The sequence below is a fragment of the Candoia aspera genome, chromosome 1, assembly GCF_035149785.1.
Source record: "Candoia aspera isolate rCanAsp1 chromosome 1, rCanAsp1.hap2, whole genome shotgun sequence".
Lineage (NCBI taxonomy): Eukaryota > Metazoa > Chordata > Lepidosauria > Squamata > Boidae > Candoia > Candoia aspera.
In genome coordinates this window covers 74,817,856-74,829,965 of record NC_086153.1, presented here as the reverse complement: position 1 = coordinate 74,829,965, position 12,110 = coordinate 74,817,856, and the positions used below count along the sequence as shown (strand labels likewise).

Here is a 12,110-nt window from a genome sequence, read left to right as displayed (position 1 = left end):
ATCAGCATCTTCTGCAGGGTGTCCTGTCTTCCCATTATGTGGCCAAAGTATTCAGTTTTGCCTTTAATATCATTCCCTCAAGTGAGCAGTCTGGCTTTATTTCCTGGAGGATGGACTGGTTTGATCTTCTGGCAGTCCAAGGCACTCTCAGAATTTTCCTCCAACACCACAGTTCAAAAGCATCGATCTTCCTGCTCTCAGCCTTCCTTATGGTCCAGCTCTCGCAGCCATATGTTACTACGGGGAACACCATTGCTTCAACTATGCGGACCTTTGTTGTCAGTGTGATGTCTCTGCTCTTAACTATTTTATCGAGATTTGTCATTGCTCTTCTTTATTATCTATATTAAGGTCAAAGTACTAGAAGGAAGTTGGAAGAATCAAAAGGAGAAGAAATGAGTAATTACTTCTGAAGAAGGTATTTCAATCAACTGCTCCCTTGGCCAAGGATCTCCCACAACCACACATGCACAGCATAAAGTCACACACCTCACATCACAGTCTATCAAGGAAAGTAATTCTCTACCACCTACAGCTTTCACTAGTCCCTAGCTTGCTGTCTAATTTTCTGATCCCCAACTTGCACTTCTTTGAGCTGGGACTACCTTTTCTTATCTGGCATTTACCCAGTACCAGAACAGGGCTCTTAAGGGAAAAGATAAAACAGAAAAGCAAAATGGAACTAGCCCCCTCCTCTTTTAAGGCCCACCTGAGAGAGGGAACTTCCAATTCCTGATTCATTATATATACACTGTGTACACAATTATTAGGCAAGTGAGTATTTTGATCATATCATTTTTATGCATATTTTCCACCTCCAAACTGTATAAACCTGAATGCTTATTGGATATAAGCATATCAGGTGATGTGTATTTGTGTAATGAGGGAGGGTGTGGCCTAAGGAGATCAACTCCCCATATCAAGGTGTGCATAATTATTAGGCAGCTTCTTTTCCTCAGGCAAAATGGGCCAAAAAAGAGATTTAACTGACTCTGAAAAGTCAAAAATTGTAAAAAGTCTTTCAGAGGGATGCAGCACTCTTGAAATTGCTAAAATATTGGGGCGTGACCACAGAACCATCAAACGTTTTGTTGCAAATAGTCAACAGGGTCGCAAGAAACGTGTTGAGAAAAAAAGACACAAATTAACTGCCAAAGATTTGAGAAGAATCGAACGTGAAGCTACCAGGAACCCATTATCCTCCAGTGCTGTCATATTCCAGAACTGCAACCTACCTGGAGTGCCCAGAAGTACAAGGTGTTCAGTGCTCAGAGACATGGCCAAGGTAAGGAAGGCTGAAACTCAACCACCACCGAACAAGACACATAAGTTGAAATGGCAAGACTGGGCCAAGAAATAGCTGAAGACAGATTTTTCAAAGGTTTTATGGACTGATGAGATGACAGTGACTCTTGACGGACCAGATGGATGGGCCTGTGGCTGGATCAGTAATGGGCACAGAGCTCCACTTCGACTTAAGACGCCAGCAAGGTGGAGGTGGGGTACTGTAATGGGCTGGTATGATTAAAGATGAGCTAGTTGGACCTTTTTGGGTTGAAGATGGACTGAAAATCAACTCCCAAACCTACTGACAGTTTTTAGAAGACACTTTCTTCAAGCAGTGGTACAGGAAAAAGTCTGCATCTTTCAAGAATACCATGATGCTTATGCAGGACAATGCTCCATCACATGCATCAAAGTACTCCACTGCGTGGCTAGCCAGTAAAGACCTCACAGATGAATGAATGATGACATGGCCCCCTTCCTCACCTGACCTAAACTCTATTGAGAACTTGTGGGCCCTTCTCAAACGGGAGATTTACGGTGAAGGAAAACAGTACACCTCTCTGAACAGTGTCTGGGAGGCTGTGGCTGCTGCTGCACAAAAAGTTGATTGTCAACAGATCAAAAAACTGATAGACTCCATGAATGGAAGGCTTATGACTGTTATTGCAAAGAAGGGTAGCTATATTGGTCACTGATTTTTTGTTTGAAATGTCAGAAATGTCTATTTGTAAATTTTGAGTTGTTTATTATTCTCACTTTAACAGATGAAAATAAACGAGATGGGGGAATTTTCATTTTTCATTTAGTTGCATAATAATTCTGCACACTAATAGTTGCCCAATAATTGTGCACACATAGATATAAAGCCAAAACCTCACTTTTACTTTTTTAAATATTCAGGTTTGAGGTTTATTAACATTTTGGATTGACCGAGAGCACTGTAGTTGTTCAATAATGAATTTCATCCTCAAAAATACAACTTGCCTAATAATTGTACACGCAGTGTACAGTAAAGTATCATCTGCTTTGTCCTATATCAAGCTGTATACTCAGACTCCCAGATGTTACATTTTGTATTTATTGCATTGGAGTGTTTTATTTCTATTTATTTCATCATTTTAATAAATCCCTTCCCTGTAACCACTAGAAAAATCATGTTTTATTTCTATTGTGTACCTAACAAGGGCCAAGTGTGTTTCACTACAACTGAAGGTAAATCTAAACTGCTGAATTTTATATTTCATATGGAGGGGGTGTCTTTGTCCCATCAATATAACCTACATACTATATACCAATACCTAATCCAATTAAATCTGCAATATTCTAAAGTTGTAATGAAGGCAGGCTTTATAGTTGCAAAGTAAAGTCATTTTTCTTATCCTCCCCCATTCTACAAGACTGATGAAAAATGCTAAAGGCCCTGAAAGATTGTTCATTATGTGGTAACATTTTATTTGATCCTAATAAGGATATTGCCTAATTCTGGATCTTGGAACACCAAGCTGTTTTTCAATGCAACATGCTTCTCTCAAACTGTGACAACTTAGCCACAAAATATATTGGTCCTTGAAAACAAAAACATTTTTTTAATTACCATTCACTTGTTCTCTACTCAACAACTTGAATTTGAGTTCTCCTACCAGAGACTACTATATGCAGAAAATATAGCAGTAAAGTATCTAGTAAATTATAAAGTAAAATCCATCATTTGCTACTTTTTAATGACGGTTATTTCTTAGTAGAGAAGAATGGTAGACCTGCATATCCAATCTGGAGGTAATGACCTTGAAAACCATTCTAAGAAAACCTTTTTATTCAAATATCTTGAAGAAGGTTAAACCTCTAAAAAGTCTGTAAAATGACTTTTCATAAAGAAGATTGAATCTGTCCATTTTACTTTTTGATTTTATTGACAGCAACTTTAGCTTGGAACCATTACCACATCTATGTATGAATTCAGCAAAAAATCTACACAAAATTTGTACTAATTTTTGTGCACACCCTTCTTAACATGTGCATATTTTTACATTTTTGAAGGTGCCAGATCTAATAAATGCATAATATTATTTTCATATACAAATTTCTGTCCCCATGTGCAGATCAGCCGAGATACGCCCCAATGGAGAATCTAGCTCCAGGAGATGAAAAATTTCCTTCAGTATGTTTCAAGAGATACCTTAAAAAAGGCCAAGGTGGGACTTGTTTATATCAACAAGAAGTTTTGCTTCAATGTCAGGGTATGTGAGTCAGTTTAGTATAGTGGGGAAAGTGCTGGTCTAGAAACTGGGAGATTTTGTGTTCTAATCCCCCCTTAAGCATGAAAACTGGCTGGGTGACTCTGGGCCAGTCACTCTCTCTCAGTCTAGCCTACCCCACAGGATTGTTGCTGTAAGGAAAATAGAGGCAGGAACATTATTTATTTATTTATTTATTTATTCATTCATTCATTCATTCATTCATTCGTCATATTTTTATCACCACCCATCTCCCTCATACCGGGGACTCTGGGCAGTTCACAATAAAACATGCGTTATGCATGTCACCTGGAGTTGTACAAAAATAAAGGCAAGATATAAATCTAATAAATATGCAAAAGTAATCCACCAAAGATAAGTGACATGGCTATTCTGCTCCAATGTTTAGAAACAGGACATGGTGTCCATCAGTTTGGTTTTGAACGGCTGCTTTGTCTGAGCCTTCAACTAAGTGAAGCACTCTTTCAAAGACACATAAAGACAGCATAATGTAAAGAAGATTTACTGTTAAAGTCTAACCTAAATGTTTCCTCAGCAACTTCCAGTAGCACCAGGTCATTCCTTAGACTACAACACATTTTAAAGTATTAGGGAGAAAAAAATGAAAAAAGGAAGGGGGAACAATTCAACCATTTTTATACATCACTGAAAACTGCCTAGCAAAGAGCCATATAAAAATGCCGCTTAAGTAGCACACAGCAAGTTACTTATCTTCAGTTAATTAAGTGATCTAAGTTTCACACAGATGTATAAACATTTTTTATCATGCTCAGTGAGAACTTTTTATATTATTTGGGACATGATTCCATTTTGAGTATATTAATGAATTACAGAATACAGTATTCTCACAAGGTATCTTTAGCATATCCTTAACATTTGGTGAAATAGCCATATAGCATGTTTTGGAAAGGAGGCACATTATCACACGCTGCAATATTACAGCAGATTGTTGATACCAAACAGTCAGTCGTGCTCTTGGTTTTCAGGAAATAAATGGTATTTGAAGAGACAAATGTTCTAGTTTGTTCTACAGTACTGAAAAAAAGACAAAGGGCTGGGATCCAGACTTCTCATCCCATAAATAAAAGAGCTTCAGCTGCTCAGAAAAGGCTTTGATTTAGTGCAACAGTCAGAGGAGAGAACAACTGTTATCAGTTCCCCTGCCTCCAGCCTCTTGTGCCTTCTGAAAGTTTATTTCACAAAGTCTCTAGAAGATGTGAGGAATTATGGGGGAGGTAGGTTTCACCTGAATAGAACTCTAACTACGAGATGCTCCTGTTGGTGGGAGCAGCACTTCATATGAACTGAAGTATTGATGTATATTTTGAAAATATTTATTTATTTAATTTATTTATTCCTCACATTTCTTCACCGCCCATCTCGCCAAAGCGACTCTATAGAATATAGAAATATTAGTTTAATTCAGTTGCTTAAACTTTTTTCCCCTCATACTTAAGAATGCAGTCTGAAACAACTGGAACTCAGGTTGTTTACTCAGGAAACAAATAGGATTGTGTGATTACTGCAGTGCCTTCAATTTAAAAAGCCATGGTTGTCACGTAAATTGCTACAGACTGTGTATTTATTATACATATTTTGTTTACTTATAGTGAATGACACAAAGTATACACCACCCTAAAATGTGAATCTTAAAATAATGAAATTACAACTCTAACAATAATGTCTACATTATTTTATACATCGAAACAATACAATCTTGCTTCAAATTGCAATGACAAATGAATGAACTTTTGTGACTCTTCTAGAGATCGTCATTGGCTTATCAGCTAAAAGGAGAAGAATGGAGTGTTAATTAACAGAGGTATCATTAAGTTCTTGTGCCTAATTGAATTAAAATGGCAGAGGAGGACATGCACAACTGATTCTACTTCTCCCAACAGACAGGGGCAAAAGCATTTCTGCAGATGGATACCACTAAATCTCTCTTCTTATAAAAGCTGGTCAACTTCTCTTAGGGGTTGGACACAGGATGTTGGCAAAGTAGAAAAGCTAGTGAGAAAGGTCTTCCAAATAAACCTGAACTATACAATTTTGGGCTAAAATGTACATCTTTCTATAAACCTAGATCAAAAACTCATTTCTTCACCTCTGGCTTTCTCAAAGCCTATCAAATCCAGATATTGGACTGAAAGGCCACAGAAGTTTAGATCCAATATTACCGCAGTAATCCTGAGGAATTATATGCTCCTGTATGCTACATAAATATTCTTCAAATTCCTATTTTAAGGTAAAAGGCACGTTGGCTTTGGCAACAAGAGAACATACTGATCTCATCCTTTCTTCTCTTACTGCTTTACTCCCCACCATATGATTCAAACTGAATCATCATTTTTCTTTGTATTTACAGTATATAGAACAAAAAGCCTTAATAAATTAAAGTAGCAGGATAAGCTTGCAGCACAAGAACATTCAAGCCATCTATGAAAACATCAGCCTATTGAATAGGAAGAAAAAAAGCAAACTGGAAAGACCCACAGAATCATTGAGAAAACCCTACAGAAAAAAATTCCTAGGAGCACACAGAGAAAAGGACAACCAAGTTGCTACTATGAGATATAACAGGGGTAGACAACTTAGTGCCTGATACTTCCTTTAGTGCCCATCAAGCCTTCTGACCTACCTGACTTTAATATTTTTTAGTTTCTTCTAATTAAATAAATGGGAAGTTGGTATGTTGCAAAGCAATGATCCAGCCTCTAGCATTAATTTTCCAGAATGCTTCTAAACCCACATAGCACTTTCTGACATTCTTAGAAAATAAAAACAGGTGGGTCCACAGTTCAGTGGTGTGTTTGGATGAGAGTCTACCTTTCCAGGAAAAAAAAAGTTAGTGGGAATTCAAGATATGGACAATTTCTAGATGAGCTAAAGAGGATAATCTTACAAATCTGTCTCAGAGCAAATGGTCTGCTCACATAACTGATAGCAGCTGCTATGATAGTCATTTATAAGAACATACATGACATGTTCTCAAAATTATACTTACAACCAATCCAGGGAAGATTACCTTCACCTGATCAAAAACTAGATCTCATAGCACAGGTCCCCAAACTTCCAATAGAAGAGAATATCTGTTGCTCAGGGTTGAACTGTGGAGTCCTTGGTGCTCTCTGAGGTTGGTTGTTTGCTTGCAGATCTTTCATCATCTGAGTAGGTAACACTGGTGAGCACTGATGATGTTACCTAGTCAGATAATGAAATGCCTGCAAGCAAACCACCAAGCTCAGGGAGCACCAAGGACTCCACAGTTCCCAAACTTTCTTGGTTTGTGGCACCCTTAATGTCTCAAAAATTTTTTCACGGACACTGTGTTGTGGAGCTCCAGGGACAGTTAGGACATTTCTGTAGCAAAATACACTGCAGTGACCCTTTGAGTTCACTGTGAGAACCTTATAGCAAGATCTGATATATCTTTTCATTATAGTTGTACTTCCATAATTATAAGATATATCCTGATACTTCTTCTCTTTTAGTTTTAGTTTTATGCTCGTTGTATCTAAATATATGTTTTCCATAAAAAAAAAAGGTTTATTTCCAAATGAGACAACCCATGACCCGCTGGGTCATCGTTTCAGAGAAATTTCCTTACCAGATTCCTCAATGCCTTCAACAATGGTAGAGATTCTAATGGAAAACTTCTTAAAAATTCTGGGAGACATTCAGAGATGTATCTGCCTTGAAAGTAACCCATGTTGAACTGTAATAGCACAGTCAAACATCAGGAGTTGACCCCAGGAAATGTTTTATGACATTTTGTATTATGTCATTAAATGTTTTATGATAATTTTTATGTCATAAAACGTTTTATAAAATTTGCCAAATTTCTATTCCATGGGAGTCATGGATCCTGGAATTTGGACAAACTCTGTTTAGCTGCTTCCTCTGCATAAATGAGGGATGCCTGCCTAAAACAAATTCAGTTAACTCTAAGTAAGAATGAAAGAAGAAACCTTACCTTGCAGATCTAAGTAGTACTGCCTACTGTATTTATGAAATCCAATGTTACCTAAGAATTAGTACAATGTAGCAGTTAGTGCTGGAATGAGAGCCTTGGAAGAAAGATATACGAAGCTTACTGGGTCACCCATTATCTCAAAGCCTAATCTACTTCAGAGGGCTATTGTGAGGATAAAATGAGAGAGAAAAGCAGCCACGCCAAGTTCCCTGGAGATCAGGGACAATCTAAATGTAATAAATATTCCACCAGTTCAGTTTTGTACAAATGACTGTAAATATAGCCCAGCAGGTTGTTCCTTCACTTTCTTGGTAATTCCTATAGCCTTTAAATAGGGCTGCGCTATGCACTGGATTTGAAGGCAAAAGGGTGTTTCAAAGCCCATATGGATTCAACTACATCTGTTTGTAATTCCTTAAACTAAGAGCATATTTTCCCAGGATTTTGCAGCAACTGTTGAAAGCAAAGCTGTTGTACAGAGTTGCACACATATGCTAGGTTCACACCTCTGCACACTCCAAAGCACCACTTTGCCTTCAAATCCAAGCCCTGCATAGTCCTACCTTTAAACAAGCTAATCTTCATATTTTAAAAAATATTTTAAATACATGCCATAGTATTAAAACTAACAAAACTGAGGCAAGAGCAGAGACAGGAACAATTCAAGAAGAGAGCAATAAAAAAGAAACTGGCTGAAATTAGCACTCAAGAGTGCTTTCTGCACATAAAAACAGCCTTGCAAACTCACTGAAAGTTTATCTACTGTTATACTTTGTAAACCAAAACCACAATCTATTAAAATCGATTTTTCAGTCTTGTAATGATCTTTTTTATAAGTAATTAAATAGAATATATTCAAGGAATGTCCTAAATGTTCTAACACCAGGATTTTTATTCACAAAACGCACGCAATGCTTCATGTTTTCTTTCAAGGCTTGGCATTCCATGCTAAATGAGCCTTTTAGAACAATTTCAAAAGCCATTACACTTACACTCTTCTTCCTATGCTTACAATTACTAAGCTGTTCTAAAAGTTGGGATTAAACGTTATGCTTCATTGACAGAAAATAGAATTCTAAATCACCAATCCATATATAATTGTCAATTTCCCCCATTTGTGGTCATATTCCTTCCGTACCACTGGTCATTACTTTAGGATTTTTTTTTTCACTTAAGCTCTTTAAGCTGTTAGTTCAGTTTTGTGAACATTTTCTATTACAGTCCCCATGTTCTTTACCTGTAAAATGATATTTGTGCCAAATATAAAAACAAATCTGACAGGCTTCTTTGCTATATTATAATACTAATGTTTGCAACATTTTGGGGGGTTCAAGGAAATTAAGCATTGGTTAATTGGTTACTTGTTTACCTCTGGAAGCATAAATGAATCACCATTTGGATTGAAGATCTTGATTCTCAAAATAAGGCAAGGTTACTATCAATGCCCATTTTCCTTGCACAAGTAACTGAAGAATCAAGCTGAAGAAAGCTTACCCTAACATTTCCTCTGAATATGAACAGAGCCAAAAATATTACCTGTCCACTGAATTGTCACATAAATCCATAAAAAAAGAATACTTGGTTTGTGAGTATATATGTTTGTGTGTGTGCATGCATGAAGTATATATTTCTGTGTGCGTGTGTAATATACAATGAGCAGCCATTTCCATGCACACATATTCACTACTATCTCAAACAGCTACGCTAGGAACTATTGAAGAAAGCCTGTAATGGAAAGGAGGAAGTATTCTTTACTCTTGGGAAATCTGAGCAACATGAGATTTCTTCCTCCAGGGACTTTTATTTTATTTTATTTTTACATAAAAAGGGAAGGGAGCAGGGAAGGGAGGTATTCCAGAGACATTTCAGCAAATGAAAAGTATCCAACTTTCTAATTCCCTGATAGATCCTCAACCTGACATCAACTTACCTCCCTCCCAGTGAAACTAATAGGAGGGAAGAGGGAATGGTCAGCAATGGAAAGATAGCAAGAAAGGGATGAATACTCCCCAGGACTTCCTTACTAGTGGCAGTAGTAGGATTCCTTTACCGAGCTAAGTATGCTTAAACCAAAGGACGCTAAAACGTTTAGAGAAACAGCAGCAAAGATGAGGAAAGCTGACTGAAGTGGCTGCAACTATATATTCAGGTGGACCTGCCACCAGAGGAACTGACTTGACAACTGGCAGGACACTCCATTAATGAATGCTCCAGACAAATGAGAATAGAGAAGGATGTCTACCAGCTTTCCCCATTACCCTAATAATCTCCCTCCCACGCTCATTTTCCCGCAAGCCGCGACGTGTCTCGCTCCAGTTGGTTTGGAGCGTGCAATGACGAGTTAGAAACCAGACTGAAGTCCACAAAGGAGCCATCTGCTTTTTCAAAAGAATCCGCTGAGAAAGGACTCAGGAGAGATTGTATCTTCCCTCCCGCTCTGAAAGAGAGCCAGAACGAGACAGCGGAACTAGAAAACCTCTCCCGCGGGCCAGGGAATTTCTTTGCGCCCCCCACCCCCCCGTCCAGCATCCGTCGTAGAAAGCGAGGAAAAGAAGCAGCCTCACCTCCACTTCTCAAAGGGGAGGGGACGGAAAGAGGAAACGCACGGAATGGAATCGCGCACACCCGCACTGCACCGAGGCGAGCGAGCTTCGCCTTCTCTCCCCGGAAAGATGAAAGCAGCTCTCCCTCGCTGGAAAGCTCCGCAGTCCTTGCTTTCCTCAGGAAGGGAACAAGCATCACGCCGCCAAACCCCCGCTCTACACTACACGGCAGCTTTCTCCACCGCTTCCCTTCCAGACGCGCTGGACGTCAACGCCCATCATCCGCAGCCATGCTGCCAGGGATGATGGGGGCGATTCATCCACTCTCTCGAAGGATCGCTGCCTACTCTGCGCAGGCTTTCCCCGCAGCGCAAAAGACTGCCCAAACACCAAATCAATTTCGGGGAGACTGAAGGGAAAGTCGCAGGCGGGCGGGCGCCACTTCTCAATTTGGGAAAGCGGCCGGGAACGAGAGACGCGAGAGGATGGGCGAGCTGGAAAGGAAGCTCCTTCCCGCTGGCCTGGGTGAGAAACTAGTTCTCCGTGGATACGCACACACCCACACCCACGAGCACACACCCCGCTCCAAACAGCAGAGTTTGGAGCCTCCGGGCGAGCCAGAGAGGCGGCGGAGGGAGCGGCTCAGGCGGAAACGCCGGCTCGAGAAGAGTCCCCCCGCCACGGAGGAGTCTGACAGCGGAGGCAGCAGCCCACCCGCCAGCCTGACCGGCCGAAAGACGGCGACGGCGCCCGGGGCGAGCGGCTCGCTCCTCCTCGCCCTTACCTTCCTGCCGCCTCCGGCCAGCGCGGCGCTTCCCCCAGAGTACATGTAGTAGGCGATCCCTAGCACCCAGAGGAAAGCGAAGCAGAGCAGCAGCCGAGACCTGCGCCGCATTATTCTCCCGCCCGCCCAACGCTGAGCAGTGGCACCAGCCGCCGCCAGGCCAGCAGGAAACGGGCGGCAGGCGCTGCCGCTAGCTCCGCCGCCGCCGCGCAGGGTCAGGGGGCAGAGGGCGAGCGCCCACCCCCTGACCAATCGCGAGCCGCGCCGCCCCGCCTTCCAGGGGGGCGGGGCGGGGCGAGGAACGTCGCCAGGGCTGCCACACGCTAAGCCTCCTGGGGTCCCTGCGGGTTGCCCCCGGCGGGCTGAGCCGGGGGTGGGCGCGGGAGACCCGGCATCTGGCTCCCTAGCCTAGAAGTTCCGGCAGGCGCTGCTGCAGAGCGCCATCCGCGTTGCAGTGCTGCTGCTGCTGCTTCAGTTAGCACAAGCAGTTGGGAGTGGGGGAACCCATCTTTCCGTTGCAATATCCAAACCGCCCTTGCAAATACGGCGAGCAAAGCGGGGCATTGGATTCTCCTGGGGGCGGGGGGGATACCAAATTCGGATTTCGGCAACGTGGCTTCAAATCGCATCGAACGGGAGCTCCCGGGGTCTGATCCGTAAGATCAGCAAAAATGAACAGTATCCGACTTTCTAGGAGCGAGATTGTAAAATCAGTAAGAAATTGTGTAATGCATGTTTTCCTCGTTGGGTTTTTACTGTCAAGGAATTCGGTTCAGGGGCTGCAGTGGGAAGTTCCACTTGTTAGATTTGCTCTGAACACAGCAGGACCTAATTATTTCCAAGCATACATATTTAGAATTGTACTGTTCCTAACTGGTTACTCATGGCAAGAATGGATGGAATCCTGTACAGTATTGCAGATCTTCAAACCACACTCACTGATGATTCTGTGCAAAGATTTGGGCATACAAGAATGCAACTACTAATGACTGGGCCTTATGCCACTTCCTGCCTGATTTAATTATTTGACTGATTTGGGTGTGGGTTTAATATTTGATATTTTGACTGATTTAGTTCTAGGAATGTTATGAAGAAATAATACACTTATTGGGCTATATTTATTAGAGTGATAAATAAGCATAAGGAACTCCCTATAAAACATCATTTACTGTAGCCCATTTGTTGTTTATTCATTCAGTCGCTTCCGACTCTTCGTGACTTCATGGACCAGCCCACGCCAGAGCTTCCTGTTGGTCGTCAACACC

At 41.2% G+C, this 12,110-nt stretch overlaps 1 protein-coding gene across 1 annotated transcript in view; it reads right to left on the bottom strand.

Moving 5' to 3' along the window:
* The window catches only part of GALNT2 (polypeptide N-acetylgalactosaminyltransferase 2), a 69,797-nt gene extending 58,734 nt beyond the window's left edge, over window positions 1-11,063 (bottom strand). The window contains exon 1 of the mRNA XM_063307085.1: window positions 10,846-11,063. Within this exon, the coding sequence (XP_063163155.1) occupies window positions 10,846-10,956 (111 nt within the window). The 5' untranslated portion in view covers window positions 10,957-11,063. The remainder of the gene's footprint in view (window positions 1-10,845) is intronic.
* Between the last annotated feature and the right edge of the window lie 1,047 nt (window positions 11,064-12,110).